The sequence below is a fragment of the Capra hircus genome, chromosome 7, assembly GCF_001704415.2.
Source record: "Capra hircus breed San Clemente chromosome 7, ASM170441v1, whole genome shotgun sequence".
In the NCBI taxonomy this organism is placed as follows: domain Eukaryota; kingdom Metazoa; phylum Chordata; class Mammalia; order Artiodactyla; family Bovidae; genus Capra; species Capra hircus.
The window spans coordinates 104,196,679-104,223,427 of NC_030814.1; the positions used below are offsets into that span (position 1 = coordinate 104,196,679).

Here is a 26,749-nt window from a genome sequence, read left to right on the forward strand (position 1 = left end):
CAGAGCCGGCGCGCGCGGTTCCCGTCACTAGCACGCGCGGTGGCGGCGGCGGGAAGATGGCGGAGTCCGGCGGCAGCGGTGGCGCTGGTGGTGGCGGCTTCGGCGCCGGTCCGGGCCCCGAGCGCCCGAGCAGGTGAGACCCAGCCCGCAGGGTGGACCTGCACCTGCCCCAGGGCAAGAGTGGCCTATGAGGAGTCCTGGGGGTCCTAGGGGTGCGGGATGGCTTGGACCAGCTCGAGGATCTTTACGGGGGCTGCGGGCTTTAGGTGGCCATGGAGTACTGGGGGGACTGAGGGCTATTCATGGGGCATTTGATGGCGGCTTGGGGGCCCCGGGACCTCCAGGCATCTGCATGCGTCTGTAGGGGCCAGAGAGGGCTTTGAGGGACATGGAGATCTGAAGGGGAATCCCAGGGGTTCCTGATTGTGATATGGCCATGAGTAACTGAGGATGCCAAGAGGTCTGGGAGGCAGGGAGGTCCTGAGTAGGGGCCATAGGCAATCTTGCAGTTGTTGAGGCTGTCCTGGGGATTCTGAAGAGGGGACTGGGGAAGCTTGGAGGGCTGAGGCCCAGGGCTTCCTGGAGGGTGCTGAAGGACCCTGAGGTTTCTAAGGGTGGTCCTGAGAACGTGCTGAGGGGATTTGGGGTGGGTGAGGACTGTGGAAGGTTGGGAGTAGGAGTCACAAGTGAACCTGAGGGCCTGAAAGAGACCCAAGGGATCTGGGAGAATCTGAAAACAGAAGCTGGTGCTCCCAGTGAGTTCTGATGGGCAGGGAGGGGTCTGAGGGTTCTGGAGATCCTAAGGAGCTGAAGTGGGTCTTGGGAAGCCTGAGAATGGTGTAAAAAGTCTGAAGATTTTTTTAAAAAAATACATGAGGAGGGTCCATCTTGGGACTCCTCCCTCTAATCCTCTTGGGGTGTAAATTCCCACTCCCTAGGGCAAAGAGCTTGAAGCAACGTCTTGCCCTCAGATCATGGTGGAAGAATTCACCCCTTTTGGTCTGAGAGCGGCCGCTTTATCTTTGGCCAGGTCCTAAGAATGGTTGTTTGAACCCCAGAATTGGCATAGCAATTGAAGGTGTTTATATGCATTGTTCTGAGTTCTCAGAGGGAAAGAACACCTGTGTTACGATGCAAGACCTTCCTCTGTCTTCCCATTGCCCAAGGCCAGCATGGTCTGGATCTCTTCATCCAGGCCCACCAGGACAGCCTACTCTACTACCATTGGCTGGCCGAGCAAGTAATTTGCCCTTTTTCTCGCTTGTGAGCTTATGGGAGCAAATAATTTCAGCCAATGTTATAAATGATAAAGTGGTTAATACTGGTGTGTTACAGAGTCAGTCCTCTTTGTGGGGACCTGGGTGCTTGAGTTGGGCTTTAGAGGCCTATAGTGGGGAGCAGGGAGAAATCAGTAGATTTGGGAAGACATTCTGGGGGGGTAGAGTGGACAGGACTTGGTGACCAGCAGGAGGTGGCATGTAATGGACAGATAAGAGGTAACATCGAACCCTAGTCCCTGCTTTGGGCCCTGAGTAGGGATAACCTGGGGCAAGAGCAAGGTATAATTAGTAACATGCTGTACAATTCACTCATTTTACCTGAACAGCTCTTTAGTTTTAATAAATTTATAGAGTTATGTATCCATTAACACAATCCAAGTTTTCAGAACGTGTCCATCACCACAATGAATTCCTTCAAGCCCCCTGCAGTCAGTCCTTGTCCCAGCCCTGGCCCCAGGTACACTCTGATCTGCTGTCACTCGCTGTCGTTTTGTCTTTTTAGAAACTTTATATGAATGGAATCATGTGATATGTGGCTTCTTGTGTCTGGCTGCTGTCCCCTAACAGAACATTTTTGAAGTTTCATATGTGTTGTCACAAGTATCAGAAGTTCATTCTTTTTCACTGCTGCCTAGTATTCCATTGTATTGATGGACATAATTTGTTTGTCCATTTACTGGATTTGGGATGGGTGGGATTTGAGTGGTTTCTATTTTGACAATTGCAAATAAAGTTGTGGTGAACATCTGGGTATGCATCTTTGTGTGGACATATACATTCTTTTTAAAAAATTTTTTCTTTAAAACATTTATTTTTATTTATTTGACTACGCTGGGCCTTAGTTGCAGCATGCGGGATGTTTTAGTTGTGACATGTGGGATGTAGTTCCCTGACCAGGGATGGAACCCAGGCTCCTTGCCTTGAGAGTGTGGAGTCTTAGCCTGTGGACCACCCGGAAAATCCCTGTGTGGACATACACTTTCATCCTCTAGGAGTGGAATGTCTGGGTGCTATGGTAGGTGCAGGTTCAAGTATTTTTTCTTTTTTTTTCAAGGTAAAATGAGTCTTTTATTTATTTGTACTTAAACTTATAAACCAACCAGTCAGACTAGAACAATTATTATCATGATGTGGCAAAATATAGAGCATCTTTCCACAAATACCAGAGGGATGAACAAATAGGAGCTGTAATAAAACAGAACAAAAGCAGCAGAGGAATCAGTGAAGCACACTGGTGCAGCCCTTCACCGTAACAGCTGAGGTCCTTAACAGGCAGGGCCTTTGTATCCCAGAAAAATGTAAAAAATAGTTAATCACATCTGTGTGCTTTTGTTTCCTATTTTTGAGATTAGATTAAAACATACAGAATGCATCACAAATTTGAGTGTCATCCTTGTTCAGGGGCCGTGTGAATTTCAGTATTGTTCCAATTTTAGTACATGTGTTACCAAAGCAGCTCTTGGAGGTTTAATTTAAGGAGCTGCCAAGTTGTTTTCCAGAGTGGCTGCACCCTAACTGTACTCCCACCAGTGATGTGCAAAAGTTCCAGTTGCTCCCAACACCTGACAGAGCCAGTCTTTAATTTTAGCCTTTCTAAGTGTACATTGGCATCTCATTTTGGTTTTATTTGCATATCCTTATTAACTCGTGATGTTGGACATCTTTTCATGGTCTCAGTGGCCACTCAGGTCTTTTGTAAAGTGTCTTTTCCAATCTTTTGTTCATTTTTTTCCTTGGCTTGTCTTCTTGACTTGGACTTCTTTTCGTGTTCTGGATACAAGTCCTTTATCAGATATACTGTTTGCAACTATTGTCTCCCAGCCTGTAGCTTGCCTTTTTGTTTTTTTAATGGTATCTCTCATCGGGCACAAGTTTTATCATCTTGAGGAGGTCTCCTTTATCTAGTTCTTCATTATGGATCTTGTTTCTAGTTTCATATCTAAGAAATTTTTTCTAGACAGAGGCTTTTTTTTTTTTTTTTTAACATTTACTTGCTTGGCTGCGCTGGGTCATAGTTGCAGCGCATGGAATCACTGGTCTTTCATTATGCCACACAGGATCTTTTAGTCAAACCGGACCCCCTGCATGGGGAGTGCAGTGCCACAGCCCCTGGACTACCAGGGAAGTCCTGGAGGCATTTTCTTTTTAAAGATATTTATTTAATTTTGGATGTGAAAGAACCTTCAGGCTTAGTTGCTCTGTGGCATGTGGGATCTTAGTTCCCCGACCAGGGGTTGAACCCACACCCCCCGCATTGGAAGGCAAAGTCTTAGCCACTGGACCCCCAGGTAAGTCCACTGGAGTCATTTTATTAAAAGGTATCCCCCTTGTCTCTGAGATGCCCATTTGCCTCCTGCCCTCCATCCCAATGAAAAATCTGTTGACTGGAGCAGCTGATGCAGGGAGGGTCTTATCCCTTAGATGCTCGCTGGGAAAACAGCGAGAATCCCTCATATGGTGAGGTGGAGCATGCAGAAGGGAGCTCAGCATTGGAGAGAGACTGCACACAAGATTCTTCCAAGGACCCTTCTGAGATGTAAGGCCCTTGTAGGGCTGGTCATTTATTCATTCCTTCATTTATCCCTAACCCACCATACCAGTGCATGACCTGCCTGTACCTCATTCCTCCTCACCCTTCCGTTCTAAGACCATGGCCTCTTAGAGGCACCTGCCTGACCCCCCTGAGCTCAGCTAGCCCCAGGAACACTTTTTATGGTCACTTTGTTGTGTTGGCTTTTTGGGGTAAAATTTACGTAACATGAAACTCACCAATTTAAAGTGTTCCATTCAGTGGTATCCAGCGTATTCACAAAGTTGTGCAACGATCACCTCTGTCTAGTTCCAGAACATCTCCATCGGCCGAAAAGGACATCTTTTTCCCATGAGCGGTCACTCCCCATCCCCCCTCCCCCAGCCTCTGTCGACTGCTCATCTACCCTCTGTCTCTATAAGGTTCCCTGTTTTATAAATAGAACAATACCATATGTGACCTTCAGTGTCTTTGACTCCATAGAATGTTTGCGCAGTTCATTAACAAGGTCGTGTGTATAAGTACTTCATTTCTTTTTAGGGCTGCGTAACATTCCATTGTGTGGACGTACCACGTTTTGTTTATCCACTCACTAGGTGAAGGACGTCTGGGTTGGTCCCGCCTTTGGCTGGTTTGGATGATGCTGCTGTGCACGTGCATGTATAGGTTTGTGTCTGAACCCCGGTGTTCCCCTCTTCGGGGTCTGTGCCGGGAGTGGAATTGCTGGGTCCTGGATGCACTCCCCACCCTACACTGCTTGGTGTGCTTGTTGGTGGAAATGCCTTGAGGGTGGAGAACATGTCTGTCTCGTGCATTCTTGGTCTTGTTTGCCTGGAGCAGGGGCAGCCCAGAGGAAGGAAGTGTTCAAAAAATTTGGTTGGGAGGGAGGGGTGGGGCGGGCCTAATGGATGAATGAATGGAGTGTGGAAAAGCTCTCTAGGGCTTGCAGTCTGGCTGGTTGGAAGTCCCTAGTAGGTGGTCACGTCCGTCCCTTGTCTTCTGGGGGAGACTTGTGGGGCTGCCCGGGACTGGGGGAGGCGGGCCCTGTCTGTGGGGATGGTTGGTCTCTCAGCCTTCCAGGTGGTGCCTGCATCTGCCTTGTCCCATGAAGGGTTTTGTCATTTGGCCAGGGGCGGGGGCGGTTCCTGTCTTTCCCTTAGCCCTTCCAACAGTCCCACAACTCGGAGAACTGTCCTTAGGAGTGATGGCGTTCCCCCCCTCCACCCAACAACACCCCCAGCGTTATGTAACTTGTTTGTTCCGAGTTCACTTTTCTGCAACCAGTGGGGAGGAAAAAGAAAGAGAAAAGCTTATTCTCTTTCCTTCCTATCTCGAGGGATCAACAAAAAAACCCGTTGCCTAGTAGAGATGGTCGTTAATGACCAAGCCGAACCTCCAGGATGGACAGAGCGTGGCCGCCTTAGCCGGGGGCTTGCTGAGGGGAGGTGGGATCCTAGCTCCAAGGCTCCGTCACACCAAAGATCCTGGTTCTGCGGCAGCCCCCCTCCCAGCTCCACCTCAGGCCCGTGACGGGAGTTTAGACTCCTAGAGAGAGAGGAGGTTTGTGGGGTGTTGCGAGAAGGAGAGGGAACTCTCCTGGGAGTCGCACCGCCGCAACTGAAATTCCATTGCTGTGAGGAGCCCGGCCAGCTCGTTCAGGAGGAGCCTTCTCGCCACAGAGGCTTTTCAGGTGCTGGGCCTTCGGCATTCCTCTTTCCTCAGCCCGTCTTTCCTACAGGTGTCTGGATGGGGCCCGGTCTCCCTGACTCACACCGCTTCTGGGGGACAAGGCAGAAGCATCTGGTAGAGGGCCACGCCAGCCACAAGTGTTTCCCTGGGAAGCCATACCTGGGATACCGCGAGAGTTGGTTTGGCACGGTTCAGCCGCGGCATCTGCTCCTGGCTTGGTGGCTTTTGCTTGTTTAAACGTCCTTCACCAGCCATCTCTGGCTGCGCACTAGATCTTTTCCGCACATCTCCAAGGCTCTGGAAGGGTCCAGCCCCCCCAACCCCTGTGTGAAAGACTGGAGGAAGATTTGGCCTTCTGAGAAGGTTCTTGTTCCTTTGGCCTCATCATCTTTTCAGCTGAGAGGGAGAGGCTGGAGTCTGACCCTCCAGGGACAGGGGCTCCTAGGAATTCTGGGAATGTAGCAGTGTCAGGCACCTCGTGAGACCCGCTTGCTTGTTGCATGCCTTGGGCATGTCTGCAACCCTCTGGGTGTTAGAGTCTTCGTTTGGGAAGTGTTCAAAGGGCACCCGGCATGTTGCACGTGTGTGTGTGAGTGTGGAGGTGGCAGTGTTGCCCTGCAGTCCTCATGCCGGTAGCATTCTGTCCACTGCCCACGTGGACACGAAGGGACCCTGGGTGTTTGGCCGGTTTTGTTAATGAGCCAGTGTGGCAGGTTGGGAAGAGAAAGCTGGTCTCTTAGTCTAGGCTGCCACACAGAATGTCATAGACTGGGTGGCTTATAAACAGCAGAGATTTATTTCTCAAAGTTCTGGAGCCCGAGAAGTCCAAGATCAAGGTGCTGACAGATTTGGTGTCTGGAGAAGCCACTTCCTGGTTCATAGACACAGTTTCCTTGCTGTGCTCTACGCCGTTCTCTGGGGTCACTTTATAAGGGCACTGATCCCATTCATGAGGGCTTCGTACTCATGACCTAATTAATCGCCCCCCAAAGGCCCTGCCTTCTGATGCCGTCATGTTAGACCATCGCAAAGGTCTCAGCATGTGGATTCTCAGTCTTTGGTAGCTGGCTTGAGCAGTTTGAAGGACACTGATATGTTTACTTGGTGGCCGCGTAGCAGGGTCAGTGGGAGAACGGAACACGTCAAGTCTGAGCTGCTTCTGCAGCAGCACGGGTGCAGATGGCACCATGTGAGCCTGCCCGCTGGAAACAGAGTGGAGCCTGAGCTGGTGGGCCTTGGCAGAGTGCGAGGGTTGGGGCAGTTGAGTCTGGGGCGAGGGAGGGAGCGCGGAGCTGGAGGCGCTCAGGGCCGGGGCTGAGAGTGAGGCGCCCCTTTCTTCACCTTCTGGGTCCCTTGAGCTCATGATGTGAAATAGCTCTAAACTCACCCCGAATTGTGCAGCCTGATTATCTCACAGCTGGACTGCTTCCAGCTGGTAGCTGCAACCCCCAGGGGACAGCCTTCTTGTTGTCGGCCATTCTTATGGGGTAGGAAGGTTTTATTAGCCTCCGCTGTCATTGTGCCATCCCTAGGGAGCGGGCTTAGTATCCTTAACTTTCCTTAACTGGTTATTTTTTTCTTACTGATCCTCATGGGAGAGCTCAGTGAGGCCAGGTCAGAGGTTTGTGCCTGTCTCCCCGCCCACTTTAAAGAGGGGCTTCTCTGTACTCCCGCCCTGTGGCCTTTGGGCATGTTTCAGACTCAGGGTTGAAGGCCCTGGAGAAGGGAGCAGGGAGGGCAGCTCCCCAGCACGCCCAGTTCCTTTCTCTTGTGGATGGTGCTCAGCACTCATCTGGCGCCTGTTTGTTCCACCGGCAGTTGTCAGCTGCCTCCTGTGCCCCCACCGCTTTGTGTGGTGTTGGACATACAGGGCCCCTGGACAGAGGGGCTAGGCCCATGTGTGTTGCTCACACCCCAGCATGTGGAACTCTTGGGCCGTCATTTCCCCACGGTTGCCATAAATGATCCCGAGGCCGAGCTGGAGATTCCTGTTTTCTCCAGAAGGTTCTGGGAACCCCCTTACAAATGAGGTTGACCAGAGGCTCAAGGTTAGGGCCATCAGCTTGGGGGAAGGGAGGCTCCAGAGGTGCACTGTTTTCTGGGTACAGGCAAGTGGCACGTGTAGATTCTAAAGGTGGAGGAGCCTGGCTTTTCAGGGATCCTGAGGGCAGAGAGGAACTGGAGAGGGTGAGAGGGAGGAGGGGGAGACAGAGGGGCGGGCGTAGGGTTTGGGTGAGGGGGCGCCTGGGTCAGATTCATGTTTAGGAAGGATCCTTCTGGCCGGAGATGAGCCAAGGTGGGAGGCCGTGGAGATGGTGAGTTGTGAATGGATTTGGGGAAGATTCAAGGTGGAACTTGTGTGACATGCTGACCCACGGTGACAGCCAGGCAGGGCATCACCAGTTCTCAGGCTTCTGCCATGGACCAAGGGGTGAATACTGACAGGTCCCCCTCAGGCAGGAGGAGGCCCCACTCGGCTTGAGAGTCTCTGCTGTCTGAGAGCAACCAGAGGAGGCAGGGAGCGGAGACAGACATCTGGCCTGGAGGGCTCAAGGTGCCTCCTCTCTCCTGGAAAGTCCTCACACCTCGCCTTGCTCAAGGGCCTCTGCTCTCCCACCAGCCAGGACCTGGTCCTTCCCAGTTCAGTCCCGCCTCCGCTCTGACCTCCTCCTCAAGAGCACTCACTGTGCGTGCACTGATTTGCTCTTTCTTCCTTTAATCTGTTGGCGCACAGTGACGTTTCCGCCTTTGAGCCACATCTAGTTCCGGCCCTTCCTTCCACCTTCTCCTCATCCTGCCCTGACTGACTTGCCCTCCTTCTTCCTGTCCCCCGACTCCCGCTGGTGGCACCCTCCCAAGGCGGGCATCAGACTGGGCTGCTCCCTTGCCTGACATCTGGCCTGGAGGGGCTTCCTAACTCTCAGAACAATGTCAGAACAAAGTCCGCTTCTCCACGTGAGCCCCTTGGCCCCTGCCACTGCTCCCCAGACTTCCAGAGCTTGCATCTCCAACAGCATGCTGGCACCCCTCCTGGCCTTTAACCTTGCCTTCCCTTGGCTGGAGTGACCTGTCCCAGGGCTTTGCACAGCTCCAGGGTTGCCTCCTCGGGGCCTGGCCACTCTGCCCACTCTGACCCCGCTGCCTGCCCCTTTGTTCTCTGACCCGTGCTCGTGTCCATTCTGTGTTCTTAAGAGTCCATGTCCCCTGGAATGTGCGCTCCCTGAGGGCAGGGCTTCATGGTGGAGGCTCTGATACAACCTAGCAGGTATTCTCCCCACAGTCTGTGATGGATTTGCCAGAGGAGCTGGCCTGACTGGAGGCTCCTGGAACAGCCCTCCACGGCTGGCTCAGCCAGGGTCACTCTGCTCCTGATTTGAGTTAATGGCAGGAATGTTGTTGTTCAGTCACTCAGTCGTGTCCGACTCTTTGTGACCCATGGACTGCAGGGGACCGGGCTTCCCTATCCTCCACTGTCCCCCGGAGTTTGCTCAGGCTCATGTCTGTTGGGTAGGTGACGCCATGGTTCAGGCAGAGAAACAAAGTCACAGGCGTGCGGTCAGGGACCCCGCCTCCATCAGGGAGCAGCCAGTGGGCAGTGCCCTTGTGCGTGTGCTTCGTGGAGTTCACGGCCAGAGTCACGGTGCTGCGTTGAAGACGAGAAAACGTGCTGCTGCTCTCCGCGTCCAGCTGCCTGCAGGGGGAAGTGGGGGGCTGGGGCCCTCCTCCTCCTCCTGTGGTAGCCGCTCCACAGCTGTGCAGACGGCTCTTAACACTTGTTAACCCCGAGTCTCCAGTCCCTTCCTCCTCCCCCGCCCCTCCCTGTCTCCCTCCAGAGAGGGCTGCTCAGGACTCTCACAGCTCATCCCCCCACGGCCAGGAGAGCGTTTCCCTAACATTCCTCTGCGGAGTGGGTTTTGGGGCGCATCCAGGGTGATTTCAGACCCCTCGCTGAGCAGCCCAGCCGTTGAGCTCTTCCCGTGGACCACCTCGCCGCACACTGAAAATATTGTGATTCGGGAGGAAGTAACCGGCACCTGGGGGGAATCACAGACCTTTCCTGTGAGGGAAGCAGCTTCCGGAATTGAACACACTCAGCCTGGAGGAAATCTTGAGGGGTGGACCTCAAGGCCTCAAGGGGGGGTCACCCGAGGATCGAGTGCCGAAGACGTTTTCTGACGCCACAACTGCGAAATTCCACAGGGGTCAAAGACAGACGGGATCCGAGCGGGGCTGGGCTGGGCTGGGCTGGATATCCGGAGAGCTTGCCTCTCAAAGGGATGTTAGAATTTGAAACAGCCTGCTGGAGGAAGCGGGAGCAGGCAGACATGGTCACCCAGAATCTCCCACGGCCAGAGCTAAGAGTGGGGCGTTTTCCCGAATGGGGGGCTCGGGGGGTGGTGACAAAGTGCCCGTGAAGCAGCAGGCATGTGGGGGGCCCACTGTAGACCCGGAGGCAGACTCCACTTGAAAAACTTCCAGGACTGTCGTTAAAAGCCATAACTGTGTGCTGGCTGGGGTGGAGTCTGGTCCCGGAGGGCTGCTTGTGGTCTTTTTTCTCCCCGCTGCTGTCATGCGAGGGGTAATGGCAGCCCCTGTGCCCGTAAGGTGGGCAGGCTGGGAATACGCAAACGTTTATGCTCCACGTGAGTCACTTGCAGAAACTCTGGTGTTTTTCCTGCTGAGGCTGATGGCACTGGGCTGCCCTGCAGCTCCGGCCTTAGGCATGCTTTCAGCATTTTAGCATTTAGAGTTGCTGAACTCTCACAGCAGGGGGCACGGGGAGCTTGCTGACCTTCCAGGCAGGCGGGGCTCAGGCTGTCTGTCTGGCCCGCAGAGCCGTGAGGCATCCTCGCCTCCACTCCCAGGGCAGGAAGGCTGTGTGCACGTCAGGGAGAGGTGGTAGCTGGAGAAGTGTTGACTCCACAGTGGTTTTTCCAGAGGCTCGTCTGGAGTTCAAGCCCCGGATTTGAAACTTCTGACATCGAAGACCCCCGTTGGTTCCAGGAGCCAAAACCTCAGCTCACTGCCTTCAGTTAAAAAAATAAAAGCTCATCGTTCATGTAAAAAATAAGTTCAGGGAGAATTCCAGTTTTAGGTACATTAAATACAGGGCTCAGATGATCCCCTGCAATCTGTGTCTCCTGTCCCTCAGCTCTCTGACTTCCTTCCTGGTTGGGCAAGGTGACCTCACCTTGCTTCCCACCATCCTGGCAACCCTAGGGGGAAGACAGGCTTCCATCCTGGTGGCTGCAGCGAAAGTCCCAGGGAAGGCTCTGATTGGGTCAGATGGGTCACGCCCCCTCTCCTGGGACCAGGCTGGGGCCTGGGAGGCTCTGGTTGGCCAGGCTGGGTTGTGGGTCTCCCTTTTCAGCCCAGGGGTGGGTCTCCTTATCCTTACCACTGGGGCTGAGAGTGAAGGAGGGAAACGGGTCCCTTACTAGAGGAAGGAAGGGATATTGGCACCCCCACAAATGGAGATATTCATGACTGGCCCCTTCTGTTGCCCAAGTTTATGCTGCTAGTAGAAGGTCCTTGCTGAGCCATGCCAGCATCTTTGTCTGCTTGTGTATGGCCTAGCATCACTGGGCATGAGCATGTGCCATTTGGCAGGACTGTCCCTCTCAGAGCCTCACCACCTGCCCTGCCAGGGGAGGCAGCTGGGCTGGGTCCTGAGGTGTTGGAATTTTCAGTGCTGGAATCTCACGGGATTTCCCAGCAGTGTTCTGGGGCCAGGCAGTCTTGTGCCTGCTTGCCTGATTTGTAGAGTGAAGAGGTTGTGCTCATTCACCTGGCCGCATCTCTGAGCCCAGGGCAGCAGGGGTAATGTGGGGGGAGGGGGACTTACTGGGATCGGCCTCTTGTCCGTGGGTGGGAAAAAAGCAAGCGAAGCTTCGGCCTGAGAGCTGCTTATTAGCCACCCTTTCTGCCCCTGGCACGGGGGCCCTGGCTGAGCTTTGAGGGGTCGTGGAGGCTGTAGGGAGTCCTACCCAGGCCGTGAGGGCAAGGAAAGCCTTGGGGAGACCTTCTGCTTCGAGAAGGCTTGGAAAGGTGGATGCTGGAGGAGCGTGGCAGAGCTGGTGGGCTGGAGAGTGCAGCGTGGGGAGGAGGGGTGGAGGGGACGGAAGGAGCTGGCTATTTGCTCAGGGCATAGCATGAGCAAAGTGTGCAAGTAAGACATCCCAGAGAGAAGCCTGCTGAGGGCTTCCTGGTTGAGCCCAGTCAAAGGATAACATACCCATTCCCAGGAGTTGGACCAGGGGGTTGAGTGGAGGGGATAACAGCAGGTGTACGCGACAGGCAGAGACGGGAGTCAGGCCCCAGCCGCTGCTGCCACCTGGCAGCCGTCTACCTGCCCCCTTCCCCATTCATCATCTATCCGTCCATCCATCTCTCCATCTAGCCATGCTTCCACCCACCCACCCTTCCATCCACTCATCCATCCAGCTATCCATCCATCTGCTCATTCATCTAATTAATCTACCATGTCCCTCATTATCTATTATCCATCTACCCCTCCATCCATCCGTCCATCCATCCACGCACTCAGCCATCCAGCCATCTAATCAGCAGGCATGACCGAGCTCTGAACGCATGCTGGGTACGGCCCCAGGTGCTGGAACACAGCAGGAGACAGAGCCCACCCTGCCCTGCCTGTTGAGACTCCGGACTCAGCCTGGAGGAGACAGACAGACTGGAAATGGATGGTTTACTCGATGGTGTGATGGGCAGGCGAGGCAAAAAGAGCTGGGGTGGGGAGTCAGAGTGGTGTGCAGGCTTGGGTGGGGCTTTCCTACTGGTGACCTGGCAGAGTGGGGTTCCCCCTCATAACAGCTGGGGAGCTAACAGGCTCGTCCACCCTCTTGCCCCGACTGCCACTGAGGAGCCGTGTCCTGCCCTCCTTGGTGTCCAGCTCCGCATGCACCTCCTGGCTCGGCCTTCCTGGTGAGTGGTCCCTGCTCTCCCAGCCTCAGTCTCCCATCTGCATCATGGCGGTGATCAGGGGGCCATCCACCTGGGGCTGCAGAGAGGCTAACACTGACCTCTGACGTGCCCTGTGGCCTTGGGTGGGTGCCTGAACCTCTCTGTGCCTCAATGTCCCTGTCTGTAAGATGGGGTGACCATGGTGGACCCCTCTCCAGGCCGCCCACCAAGAGGTGAGCTGGGAGCCGGGTCGGCACCGCTCCAGCCCACAGTCCTGCACAGAGTGGGTGCTTGCTTGCAGGGAGGGGGAGGGGGGTATCTTGTAGGCAGAGCACTTGCTGCTGGTGAGGGAAGGGGGTGGGCTGTGTGTCGCCTTGAGAAGTTGCTGAAGTTGGGCGGGTCTGGGATTGGGGAAATGCTGCCCACAGGGTCCTTTTGTCCATCAGCAGCGGCCAGACCCCACGTGCCCTGGACTGAGAGGCTGGGCTGAGGCCAGAGGGCCTGAGCAGGAGGCACAGCGGGACTTGGGGGGCCCTGCATGAACTGAAGAGCAAAGCGTGGGGAGCTTCAGGGGGTCTGGGTAGGGAGGTGATGGACATGAACGTCAGTGTTGCCTTCTGCTGGCGGGAGAGTGGGCCGCACCCCAGTAAACTCCGGGGGAGTGGGGGAACCCACGCAGTGTGTCCTTGCCACAGAAGGGCAGGATGATGGCGCCGGCAGCACATTCCCCTCAGCCGGGAACGGAGCCAGCACCGAGTGAGGCCGTCTGGTGCTGGGCTCTGTGCGCGGGATCTCGCCAGGATCTCGCCAGGGTCTCGCGAGGCTGGTGACTTGCGGGGCCACACAGACCCCCACCTCTGCTCCACGCCCCTGGGAATTTGCTTCTTTTTACCTGTGTGGGTCTTTGGGAGGAGTTCTGCGGTGGATGTGGGTTCTAGAACCCATCTGCCTGCCTGGCTCAACCCTCAGCCTTCCTGGCTGTCACGTGAGGGCCCTCAAGGGCCACCAGCCCCAGGTGCCCACAGGTGGCCTGGTTCCCTCCTGCCCACATGCCCCAGCAGCGCCTCTCTCCTGTAGCCTCAGCACTGTCCTGCAGGCGTGGACAGGGAGGATCCACGGACAGATGGGGCAGGGGTGGCCCTGCACGGCAATGCCCTGAAGACCAGGTGGGCAGGTGTGACCTGGCACTGCTTTGCGGGGCTCAGGGCGAGCATCTCTGGGGGTGCTGTGCTCCCAGGCTGAGCTCACAGGGTGCCCCAGTTGTGCCCATGGCCTGGCTCTTGGAGGAGGCAGAACAGGTGGGAAGGCGTGATTAGTCTCTGCCCCTGCCTGGCCCACCTGGCCTCCCACAGGGTCCACAGATCCGCCTTGGCACTGGGCATCCTGATTGAAATTACAGCAGAAGATGTAGGAAGCAACAAGCATGGTCTAAACAACCTAACTGCTAATGCTGTGGAGGGCGCCCAGGCTCAGGGGCACATGGGGTCTTGGGCCCTGGCCAGATTTGCTCTCCCTCTGGATCTCTGGGCCCCCGCCGTCTCCCTCAGCGGCTTGGCACCCTGGCCTGCTGGGACACTGCTGTCAGGACCTCCGTCTGCTCCTGGGTTCCCCACTTGTCCACCCAGCAGCCCTGCTCCTTGGTCTGCTGCCCAGAGAGCCTGGGGCTCCAGCTCTGCCAGAGGCCACAGGCTGCCCCTTCCTGCGGGCCTGCGGCTGCCTGGGGGTGAGGCGGGCGGAGCCGGGCTGGGGCGAGTGGTCCCAGGAGGAAAGGTGCTGACGTTAGCGAGGGGGCTGCAGGCCAGCCCGCGCGTCTGAGGGCTGCTGCCAGGTGCCAAAACACGGTGACTCCATCCTCCGGGCTGCGAGTGCAGGACCCAGAGCTGCGAAATATTGTGGTAACCACAGCAACAGCGGCTTGCGGGTGTCTGCCTTTGGGGGCCATGTGGGACCCTGGCTCAGACGCACCTTTTATCCGTGGGGCTGCGACCCCAGGGGTCAGCACAGTGGCCTTGGCCGAGTCAGCAGCTGCAGAGGAGCATTAAGTGGGAGCAGCCTGCGGATGCGGGGGTGGGGGCACTCGGGGCCTCAGTTTCACCATCTTGGAGAAGACACTTGCCACACTGCCCTCCTGGGCTGTGCCCCACATGTGCTCTGTCAGCGAGCCTGCTGTGTGAGGGGTCAAGCGGGCGGGAGAAGCGGCCAGAGAAGCTTCCGGTGTGGTTGGACAGGAGGCCAGGGGTGGTGGTGTGAGAGACAGGCCAGGGAAGTGGCAGGCGGGTGGCCAGTGCTTCTCCGCCTGCAGCCCAGCCCCGTCCCCGGCCCCCGTGCCCCTCTCTGGTCTGTCCCCCATCTCTGGGTCTCTCTTTCTCCCTGGGTCTCTGTTCCCCCGTCTCGGGCTCTCTCTCTCTGGTTGCTTTCTCTCTCCCTGGTTTCTTCTTCTCTGGGTCTCTTTCTCTCTCTGGTCTTTCTCTCTGTCCCTCTTTCTCTCTCTCTCTGGTCTGTCTCTCTCTCTGTGTTTCTGACTCCCTCTCGGGGTCTCTGGCCCCCTGTGTTCCACCCCCCCCCCCACCACAAGTGCAGCGTCTTCCTGCTGCTGTACCCAGGACGCTGGGGCGGAGTGGCCTGGAACTCCCTGGTACTGCGTCGGCCGGGGCGCGAGCCAACCAGCTGTGCTGCGCTGCTGCGCTCCATCGAGCCACATGGACAATAAAACCAAAATTGGCTTTGAAAGTGGAAGTGCTCTCCGTTTTGAGGGGAAGTGAGGGAATTTGCATGTCAGAACAGTATGTTAAAGGGGCAATACCGTCAGACTGTTCTGGCCTGAGTTTTGGGCTCCATGTGGGGGTGGGAAAGGATTTTACAAAACCCCAAAGAAATGTTTCCATGAAATTCTTTCTTGTTCTTGCCTCTTCTCTCTCTCTTTTTTTTGGACATTCCAATGAAAAGAGCTTTCCGGGGCTTCAGATCTCTCCTGTGAGCTTGGGAAACCGATCGTGGAGACCAGGGCCAGCAGGCGGGTGAGGGCAGGAGGCGGGGAGGGCCCACCATGCCGAGTGCTGTGCCTCACAGCTCTCAGCGCCCCTGAGGGGCCTGTTACTGTTCATGTGGCCCCGCACCTCCCACGGCCGCCCCTCACTATGCCATTCTGCCTTGGACTTGGGTCCCCTCAAAGCAGGTTCTGAGGCAGTGGCTCTAGCCCATGGTGTATTTTGGGCTGTTGACCTCATGAACAGCTAAGGGGGAAGGAGGGAGCCCAAGCAGGGGGTGCCAGCCAGGATCTGGTGACAGCACGGGCAGTGGGCTTTACTGGCTGGGGAGGCCCTGGGGATCCTGCCATGGGTGTCCCGGGCGGGCTTTTCCCTCACACAGTCCCACCAGCCGTCAGCCCTGTGGAGGGACACCCTTAGGGAGCAGCCGCCGTGTCCCCGTGTCACGCCCAGGCCTACACATGCCCAAGGGTGCCCGATGACAGTGCCAGGGGGACATGGTGTGCGGGCTGGGGTCAGGACAGCAGGGGGCATGCCCTCCGTGGCCAGATCCAGGCTGAGGGTGCAGCCGGGGCGGCCTGCAGAGACGCCCTGACCCGGCTGCTGACGCATTGGCTCCGATGACTCAGCGCGGGTGACCGTGGCTCGGGTGGCTGTCTGGAGGCTCGGACCAGCTCAAGGCCTGCCGCCGCCGCCGCCTTCCTGGGGGCCGTGGCCCCGCCTCGCCGCCGCCCCCTGTCTGGGCCGGCCTGAGTAACGGGCCTTCCCTTAGTCATCGGGCCCAGGCTCCGGCCCTCCCTCCTCCTGCTGCCCACCTCCGCCCAGCCACGCCTGCCTGTCTGTCCAGGCCGGCTGCCTCTCTCCCTCCCCGAGCTCCCCAGAGGCTGCGAGGTGTGTGTGGGGGGGTAGATGTCAGGGCGTCAGAGACAGTTGTCCCATTTCTGAGATGGGAGGAGGAAAACAGCCTCCTGAGGTGCTGGGCGCCTTGCTGGCGGCACAGGGAGGCGGGCCTGGGGAGGGCGAGGCATGCGCAGAGAGGGGCTGCTTCCTGCCCACGTGGCGCAACGTAGGCTCCACGCCCTGTAAGCGGCAGTGCTCTGGGCTGGGTTGGGGTTTTCTGGGCTGAGGTGTCCTAAATCCCACATTGTTGCTGTTGTTTAGTTCCTCAGTCGCGTCCGACTCTTTGCGACCCCATGGACTGTAGCCCGCCAGGCTTCTCTGTACATGGGATTTCCCAGGCAAGAATACCGGAGTGGGTTGCCATTTCCTTCTCTGGGAGATCTTCCTGATCCAGGGATCGAACCTGCATGTTCTATGCTGGGAGGCGGATTCTTTACCTCTGAACCACCAGGGAAGCCCTATAGGAGATTTTTAATGCTCAGAGTATGCACGGCCTCCATGCTCAGCTGGAGGGCAGCCCTTTGTGCTCTCTTAAAGGGTGTTTAGTTTGTTTCCCATCTCCAGCCCCCAGCGAATATCCTCACACATCTCTCAACTTGCACAAGTAAGTGTATCTCAGAAAAATCCTGGAAGCAGACTTGCTAGGTTGAGAAGATGAGCCATTAGAATTTTGCTAGGTCTCTCAAACTGCCTTCCTGGGTGTTGACCCATTTCAGACTGCCTCTGGGAATAGACAAGAGTGTCTTCTGCCAGATGGCCTGCCTGATGACTCTGCCCCCACCCCGAGGGGTGAAGCCAGTCCTTTGGGAAGCACACTTTTCTTATCATAAGTGAAGCTGACTCTGAGGTCCTTCCAAGAAGATGTGCTTCATTTCCCATGAACCATCAGCCCACAACCTTTGCACATCTTTCTGTGACATTGCTGGCTTTGTATTGATTTCTTGGTGCTCTTTATATATGAAGGACCACAGTAAATATATACTCAGGGGCCAAGCAGCTCCAGGATGAAGTTACCTCAGGTGTGAGATCTTTCTTCTGGTGAAAATATGCGTGGGTGTACCAGTCCCCAGGGCTCAGTGGAATCACAGGAAATCCTCCTACCTTGCCTCACACTCTCAGAGGAACTTCGAAGAATAAACTAAAGCCAGCTAAAAGCAAAATGGCAAAGGCTGGGTAGTGGGAGTGTAAAAATGTGTGAGGCGAGGTGTCCATGGAGAGGCCAGCCAGGCTCAGTTGGCACCTGCCACGAGCCAGTGCTCTGTGGGTGGTTCCAAGCTTCAAGTTCCCAAGCACTTGGTCCCGTTCAAAGGCAAGTGGGCAGCTTGTAGGGGTGGTGGCAGGGTGCAGCCCCCCACTGGGCCTGGCCAGCCAAAAGTGAAGCTGGGGAAAATAGGGAGTCTGCCGTCCCTCATTTCCTGGGAGGTGATGGGGGCCCCGGAGCCCCTTGGCAGCCCTCTGCCTCGTTTGAGAGCTGAGAAAAATCAAGACTCAGAGGTCTGAGGAACATGCCTGAGTCACGTGGCTGGCAGATAGCAGGGCGGCCTCGGAGTCCTGCCCTCTGCACCTCACTCCAGGTGCCGGGGCCTCGAGTGGCGAATGCTGCGGTGCGGCCCTGGCAGGCTTTTCGAGTGGGTCTGGCTGAGATGAGTCTCCCAGGCTTTGGGTCCTGGCCCAGCCTTCCAGACACTGCTCAGGGCTAGGCTCCAGGTTTGCATGACTCTAGGAGATCCTGGCGATGCACGTGGCATGCTGGTGCTGTCTGTGCGTCACTTTTCACGCGCAGCTCCTGCTGTGCACACAGAGTGGTGTCTGTGGAGAGTGGCTCTGTTGTCCCTGGAGTCACCTAGTCCAGCCGAGTCTGCGTTGATGTCTTAACACTGTCCCTGGTTTGAGGTGGGCCTCTTCTCCACCGCCGGGCCCCGGGAGGGAGGTTCCCATCAGCTATCGCTGATCCTAGGCCGCTGTGCTGCGCAGGGAAGATGGCACCTGGCCCCAGGCAGGAGGGGGCCCGTTGCGGGCTGGAAGGTGACCCCGCACAGGGATGGCCCTGATGGAAGCCAGGCTATAGGGCCAACACCCATACCAAGTCCCTGTGCTCCCAGGGAGAGGCTGGGCGCCTCTGTCTAACCTCAGGGCTGGCAGAGCTGGGAGGAGGAGAAGCTGGGGACATCCCCACTTTCTGGCCTCTGCCCCTCTCTGCTCCCAGCTCCTGTTCCCTCCCACGGGACACTGACAGGCCCGTTCTGGATAATTTGACCATGTTGGGTCCCCGTTTCCCTGACTGTGTGCCTGGCAAGGGCCGGCTGCTCTGTCTCATTCATACTGTGTCCTCCCACCCTTGGGAGGGGGCCATGGGGCTGACAGAAAGCCCTGAGGAGCTCAGGATGGACCCGAGCACCTCCAGGATACTTGGAGGCTCTTGTGGGACACGGTGTTGGCTCCGGCAGTCCAGAGCCCATTGTGGAGTGTCGGCGAGAGGACACAGTGAGACCCTGTCCCTGGAGATGTCCTGGCCAGGGGATGGGTGCAGTTTGAGGTCCTCTGAATCCCGAGGATCTGTGATCTTCAGAACGGGGTCACTTGCGGGCCTTGGGAAACCAAAAGGACGGAGACCTGGGTCCTGGCAGTGGCCCGTCCAGGACGGATGGCCTGGACAGAGCAGCACTGGGAGAGGTGGGGGCATGTGAGGTGGGCGTGCACTCCATTCAGCCAGGCTAGAGACTCAGGGTCCTCCTGGGCCCCTTCCCTTCCCTCCTTCCACAGTCTGCACACCCAGCCTCCAGGCCTGGTTCCTGGCGCCGCTGGCCCGCTAGCCTCTCCAGCGCAGATGCTCTGAGTCGCTTGTGTTCCTGCCTCCGGGGACAGGACGGCTTTTCACTCAGACCAGGTGGTGTCCCCCGACACGTCCCCACACCTTCGGAATCCTGAGCACCTTGCAGGTCTGTGGGCAGCGCCCAGGGCCCTGCACCCCCTCTGCCCGTTGACTTAGTTCATCTCCTTTCTTGAGGCTTCTAGAAGGGCCACGGAGGTGGGCAGCCTGTGCGAGTTGCGGACCTCCTGTCGGCAGCAACTGAATGCGGTGTGCTTGGCCTCGATCATGTTTGGGGAGCTGGTGGGCAGTGGGAGCCGAGAAGCCTTCTTTCTCCTCCTGCGTTCTTGGAAAGACCAGTGCCCACATTCCTGGCCCTCATTTGTGGGCAGGCGTCTGTCCCAGGAATGGGAAAGCACGTTCCAGAGAGCTGGAGGCCATGGGGAGTGAGCAGAGGACTGGGGACGCTGGCCTTTGCCTGGGTGAGGGGGAGCCTGGGAGAGTCCTGGGAAGGTTACTGACTCCATGGAGGCTGAGGGGCATGTGCCTTTCTTTCTCTTTTTTTATAAGTTTGGAGTTTTAAAAACATGTATATTTATTTGACTGGGCTGGGTCTTAGCTGAGGCGTGCAGGATCTCCGATCTTCCTTGCAGCACGTGACTGGTGAACTTTTAGTTGTGGCATGCAGGCCTACTTCCCTGACCAGGGATCAACGTGGCCCCCCTGCATTGGGAGCTCAAAGTCTTAGCCAGGGAAGTCCAGGCATTGTCTGTTTCTGTTGCATTTGGAGGATGAAGTGATACATTAGGGCCTCCTAAACTCTTAACTTATTTATTTTTTTTACTTTAGTGTTGTTTAGTTGTTAAATTGTGTCTGACTCTTTTGAGACTCCATAGACTGTAGCCGTCCAGGCTCCTCTGTCCATGGGATTTCCCAGGCAAGAATACTGGAGTGGGTTGCCATTTCCTTCTCCGTAAACTCTTCACTTATTGATGCATTTCTGCAAAAGTTTTCCAAGATGAAATAGCAAAGGGGATGAAGGGGAGTGAGTAGGAACAGTAGGGATGGAGCCACAGAGGGCCTCGTGTACTGTGAGGCCCTGGAGGTCGTGGCTGCTTTCACACAGGACCTGAGAAGGCTCCAAGGACCTTGAGTTTTGTTTTGTTTTTTCGGGTGAAGTTCATATAACATAAAACTCACCATTTTAAAGAGGATAATTCAGCGGCGTTTAGTGCTTCGACAGTGTGGTGCAACCAGCGTGTCTTTCTGGTTCCAGAACGTTTTCATCACCCCAAAGGGAACCCTGGGTGGGCAGTCACTCCCCACCCTCCACCCCCAGCCCCTGGCAAGCACTGACCTGCTTTCTGTCTGTGGATTTCTGGACATTTCATATAAAGGGAATCATGAACATGCGACCTTTTGTGTCTGGCTTCTTTCACTTAGCCTGAGGTCTTCAAGTCTCTTCCCTCTGGTAGCCTGAATCAGCTCCATTCTTTGTCACGACCCAGTAATATTCCGTCATATGCATACACATTTCGCTTACCCATTCATCCACTGGTGGGCATTTGGGTTGTGGCCACCCCTCTCCTTTTCAAAACTTTTTTTTTATTATAAGACAGCCTTTGCCTTGTGCATCCTCATTTTGATGGGATGTGCCAGAATGTGTCTTCCCTCTCCCATCCCCCCAGCAAGCTGCCCCCACAGGTAAATCCATCTTCTTGAGGGAAGTTATACTTGGTTTTATGGCTTCTTTATATTGGCCCCAGGGTGACAGGAAGATCCCATGCAACCTGCTGCTTCCTCAGCTTGGGTTCAGTGCGCCTGTGTCCTCCTACCGCCCTGGGTCCATGGGGTTGGGACGCCCCAGCTGGTCCAGTGATCAGAACTCCACGCTCCCACCGGAGGGGGCCCGAGTGTGATCCCTGGTCCTATCAGGCAAATGGCCACGGGAAGTAGAGCAGTGGTGACTAGGGGCTGGGGGGAACTGGCGGTGGGCATGGGTCTGCCCTCGCCTCGCCAATAGCCGTGATGGTTGCATAACTCTGTGAGTGGATTTCATGCCGCTGAATTGTACACGGCAAAATGATGACCGTTGTATGAATCTCACCTCAATTAAATTAGAAGGAAAAGGATATGTGGGAGCCTCCGTGGGTCTTGCATGAAACCTCGCCTATTTCATAGGCGACAAATGGAGTCTGTACGTGCACCTCCACTGCCAAGGCCAGCCAGCGGGCAGGTGGCAGTCACCACTGGGACCCAGGTCCGGCTTCCGCTTCTCAGGGATGGGTTCTGGCAACTTCACTTCCACCCAGGGCAGCTTCCTGCCAAGCCTGCTCAGGGCCCCTGGGTGGAGAGCAGATGGCTCCATGGCCTCTCAGCTGCCTGCCCACCTCTGCTCCCCCACAGCATGGCTGACAAGAACGGGGCCCTCAAGTGCACCTTCTCGGCCCCTGGCCACAGCACCAGCCTCCTGCAGGGCCTCGCTGCCCTCCGCGCCCAGGGCCAGCTCCTGGACGTCGTGCTCACTGTCAACCGAGAGACCTTCCACGCGCACAAGGTGGTCCTGGCTGCCTGCAGCGACTACTTCAGGTGCGCGCGGGCCCTGGGGTGGAGTGGGGGCACCGCCCGTCCCAGAGGGACCATCCCAGGCCTGTACCTCCAGCTGCATCCAGCCCAGGATGGCTTTGAGGGAAAGAGGCTGAGGTTCGCCCATCTCTGGGTTTAGAGAGAAGCCAGATGTCCAGGAAGCCCGCAGGTTTTTCCAGGTTTGCTGCTTGTTCAACGCGGGGAGACACGGAGCAGACAAGCCGAGCATGCTGGGGGCAGGGGTGGGAGCCCGCTTAGCAGCTTCTGCCCTGCGAAGGCGGCAGGGCGCCGTTGGGCTTCATTGTCTTTGATGCCTGCTTGCGCCTGACGCTGTTCTGGGCCTTGGGGATTTGGCAGCGATCAAAGGCTTGAATTCCGCCCTTGCGAGCCTGTGTGCAGGCCGGGGGATGGATGGTGCACCTAGTTGGCAGCCCCTGTGGGTGCCAGATTCTGTCCAAAGTCTCTTTCCTGAAGCGCTCGGCTGGGCAGGGGAGTGAGGGTCCCACCCAACCATTCTTACCCGTGGAAAGCTGTCACAGCTTGGGGACAGTCTCCCTCATTCCCTTAGTGACCAACTGGTCAGCTTCCTCCTGCCACCTGAGAGAGCTGGGGTGCCACTTGGGGGAGGTTCTTCAGCCCCACTTTGCCGGCCGTCTCTTAGAGTCCCAGCCCAGGTGCCCACCCTGGGCCTCACAGTCCTTGCAACTGGGGTGCCTTGCCTGGTGCGCCCCCTGGCTGCCCGCCCCACGGGCTCAGAGAGGCCGTTCTGGGGAGCTGGAGCAGCCAAGCCATCTGGGGCGCCGCTTCTATTTTTATTCTGGATTTGGGGACGGGCGGGCCGGCCGAGCCAGAAATGCCCTTTAAAGGCTCCTCTGCGCTGGCACTGCAGTCGGAGAGGCCTTAAAAGGCAATGCTCCCTCCCATCGCCGTGATCGCTTCTGCCTTCGATGGGCTGATGGAACTTGTGGGGACACGGAGAAGCGGGGTCCGGGGGCTGGTGGAGCGCTGCTGCCAAGGGTTGGGTGGTGGTTAGTCGGTGGCCCCCGGCTGCCCCCAGCTTGGCTGTCTCTGCTCCTGGCCTGAGCTGGGCCCACCCAGCGGGGGACTAGGGGTGCGCATCTGCCAGGCGGTGTCTGAAGTTCTCCCCTCAGGCAGCTGTCACGGATGTGTGAGGTTGGGAGTTACAACTCTGATAAGGTGCCAGCTGGTCCCATGAAAGGACCCTGCCACTCTCCATCTTCTAGAACTTGCCAGGAGCCCTGAGCAGGCACTGGGGTTCTCACCCCTCTTCCTGGTAGGGGACCCTCTGGAGCCGTGGGGGGCTGGGACCCAGGGCCCGTGTGTCTCATCAGCACTCACGTGAATACCGCTTCTTGGAGCAGGAGCGCATGGCGGACAGAGCCGGGGTCACTTGCTGCTGGGGTGGGGCTCACAATGGACTGGTGTTCCTTTAGGCCATTCTCAGGGGGCTTCTCCGACCACCTAGGCCTCGGAGATGGCAGGGACCCTAGCATAGCTTCCTGACGGGCCCTCTGACCTGGGGACTCTCACCCCTCTCCAACCCATGTGACAGTGACCCAAGACCCAGGCTGGGGAAGGTGGAGCCTTCTGCTCCAGTGGGCCAGGCTGTCCGTGACCCGCGGTGCACACTGCCGTGGGGGACCCTGCTCTGTCTTTGGAGCTTGCAGCGGGGGAGCTCTCCCAGGATGGGTGTTAAGGTGGGCCAGGGGGACCCGTCCTCAATCAGTCCAGGCGCTCAGCCATGTCTGACTCTCTGCGACCCCATGGACTGCAGCACACCAGGCCTCCCTATCCATCACCAACTCCCGGAGCTTGCTCAAACTCATGTCCATTGAGCTGGTGATGCCGTCCAAGCATCTCATCCTCTGTCATCCCCTTCTCCTCCCGCCTTCAATCTTTCCCAGCATCAGGGTCTTTTCCAGTGAGTCAGTTCTTTGCATCAGGTGGCCAAAGTACTGGAGTTTCAGCTTCAGCATCAGTCCTTCCGAAGAAAGTCCTGTCCTCAGAGTCAAAGCCAAACCCAAGATTTGGTCTCCTCTTGTGGAAATGCACCCACCCCGCAGCTCACAACCCTTGGTCTTCACCCTCTGAGTCCGTGGGCCCTAGCACTGCTAACCTCTGGGTTAGGCTGGGCAGGGCCTCTCGTGGGGACAGTGTCCGGGGTGTGGGGGCCAGGCCTTCCCAGGCAGCATACGGCCCCTGGGCTGGCCTGAGCCTCCACGCTGTGTTTCCGACCTTCAGGGCCATGTTCACGGGTGGCATGCGGGAGGCGAGCCAGGACGTCATTGAGCTGAAGGGAGTGTCGGCCCGCGGCCTGAGGCACATCATCGACTTCGCCTACAGCGCCGAGGTGACCCTGGACCTGGACTGTGTGCAGGACGTGCTGGGCGCCGCCGTGTTCCTGCAGATGCTGCCTGTGGTGGAGCTGTGCGAGGAGTTCCTCAAGGCCGCCATGAGCGTCGAGACCTGTCTGCACATCGGCCACATGGCCACCACCTTCAGCCTGGCCTCGCTCAAGGAATCAGTGGACGCCTTCACCTTCCGGCACTTCCTGCAGATAGCCGAGGAGGAGGACTTCCTGCACCTGCCGCTCGAGCGCCTGGTCTTTTTCCTGCAGAGCAACCGGCTGCAGAGCTGCGCCGAGATTGACCTGTTCCGGGCGGCCGTGCGCTGGCTGCAGCACGACCCAGCCCGGCGCCTGCGCGCCAGCCACGTGCTCTGCCACATCCGCTTCCCACTCATGCGGCCCTCGGACCTGGTGGACAACGTGCAGACGCTGGACATCATGGTGGAGGACGTGCTGTGCCGCCAGTACCTGCTGGAGGCTTTCAGCTACCAAGTGCTCCCCTTCCGGCAGCACGAGATGCAGTCGTCACGCACCGCCGTGCGCTCGGACGTGCCCTCGCTGGTGGCCTTCGGTGGTACCCCGTACACAGACAGTGACCGTTCCGTCAGCAGCAAGGTGTACCAGCTGCCCGAGCCGGGTGCCCGCCACTTCCGTGAGCTGACGGAGATGGAGGTGGGCTGCAGCCACACGTGCGTGGCGGTGCTGGACAACTTTGTGTATGTGGCCGGGGGCCAGCACCTGCAGTACCGCAGTGGCGAGGGCGCCGTGGACGCCTGCTACCGCTACGACCCCCACCTCAACCGCTGGCTGCGCCTGCAAGCCATGCAGGAGAGCCGGATCCAGTTCCAGCTGAATGTGCTGTGCGGCATGGTGTACGCCACGGGTGGCCGCAACCGGGCCGGCAGCCTGGCCTCGGTGGAGCGGTACTGCCCGCGGCGCAACGAGTGGGGCTACGCCTGCTCGCTCAAGCGCCGTACATGGGGCCACGCAGGCGCCTCGGCGGGGGGCCGCCTGTACATCTCGGGTGGCTACGGCATCTCGGTGGAGGACAAGAAGGCCCTGCACTGCTACGACCCCGAAGCCGACCAGTGGGAGTTCAAGGCGCCCATGAGCGAGCCCCGAGTGCTCCACGCTATGGTGGGCGCCGGCGGCCGCATCTACGCTCTCGGCGGCCGCATGGACCACGTGGACCGCTGCTTCGACGTGCTGGCCGTGGAGTACTACGTGCCCGAGACGGACCAGTGGACCAGTGTCACCCCCATGCGGGCCGGCCAGTCTGAGGCTGGCTGCTGCCTGCTGGACAGGAAGATCTACATTGTCGGGGGTTACAACTGGCGTCTCAACAATGTGACCGGCCTTGTGCAGGTGTACAACACCGAGACGGACGAGTGGGAGCGCGACCTGCACTTTCCCGAGTCCTTTGCGGGCATCGCCTGTGCCCCTGTGCTGCTGCCCCGGGCCGGGGCCCGCAGGTAGCTCCCCGGACCCCGGTTACCGGCTTGGCTGTCTGCTGTTTCTGCCAGGGGCTTGGTGGGCGCAGGTTCCCGCAGAGAACTGGGCCGCCCTACCCCTGGGCCGGCCTCCTGGGGCCTGCTGCGTGGATACGGCACCCTCTGCACCCCTGCTTCCTTCCTGAAGCAGATTCTGGCTCCACGCCCTCGGGGGGAGCCTGCCAGCAGCGTGGCTGACGTGCTGTGGCCGCCAGCTCACACCCGAGGCGGTTTCCTTGCCCACCTCATGTTCTCCCTGGTGGGTGGGAGTAGGGGTCTCGTTTGGAGTGTGTGGCTTTGTCTCCCCTCTCTCCCCTCCCTCTGCCTGGAGGTCTGAGACATTCAGATGCGAACTCATTTGATCCTCCAGTTCCCCCGCCCACTCTGAGTTGCATGTGTCTTTTTTTAAAAAAACACACCCCAGATCTCTGTGACACCCAGGAGCAGGAGAGGCGGCTGGGAGGTGCCTGACTCGGGGTGGCCAGAAGGGCATGTTTCTGCCTCCCCAGTGAGCCCGAGCTGCTGAGTGGGAGGGGACCAGTGCTCCTCTCCATTCCTGACCTGGGTCCTGGCACCTTCAGGGTGTGAGATCGCCTGCTTTCAGGAGGGAAAACCACAGCCACCTCCCAGAGATGGTCCTTAGGGGCCTTAGGCCTTCCGTTTGGCTCTGGGTGACGTGCAGGGCCATAACAAGAACAGGGCGGAGGCTCCTTGTCCCTGGCCCTGTCCCACGAGTGAGCGGGGACACGGGCCTCAGAATCTCACAGCGCATCTGTCCCATGGTTTTATTTCTGCCCCTTTCTAGCCCTCTGCTCCCCCACCCCCACCCTGTGTGCAGGTTGGCGTGCCGCCGGGCCTGTGCCCACTTGGTGCGGGAAGTCAGGCAGGCTGTGAGGCTGCTCCCTACGAGGGATTTGCGGCATCTGTGGCCACGTTTGTTTTGGAGTCTAAACCTCAAAACCTCTCTTTTTGTTTGGTTCTCTTTTGCTTTTTCTTAAGAGGCCAGCACTGCTGTCTTATAAACGAGATTTGTACCCTTGGGGCAACTTAAAGTGTCTCTTCTGCTGCTAATGGACGATTGATGTCGTGTCTCTGTGACCCTCGCGCCATGTGAAGAATTAACCTCAGACCTTAGCAGACGTCGCCGCCTATTTTCCTTATATTTAATAAAAATGTTATGGTAAAAAGA

The 26,749-nt window shown here is 57.5% G+C and overlaps 1 protein-coding gene across 1 annotated transcript; it reads left to right on the forward strand.

Moving 5' to 3' along the window:
* On the forward strand, positions 1–26,749 carry KLHL26 (kelch like family member 26). Its single transcript, XM_018051450.1, has 3 exons — positions 1–133; positions 21,523–21,705; positions 23,965–26,749. Exons 1-3 carry the CDS (start codon positions 57–59, stop codon positions 25,544–25,546), a joined length of 1,842 nt encoding a protein of 613 aa, XP_017906939.1. The 5' UTR covers positions 1–56; the 3' UTR covers positions 25,547–26,749.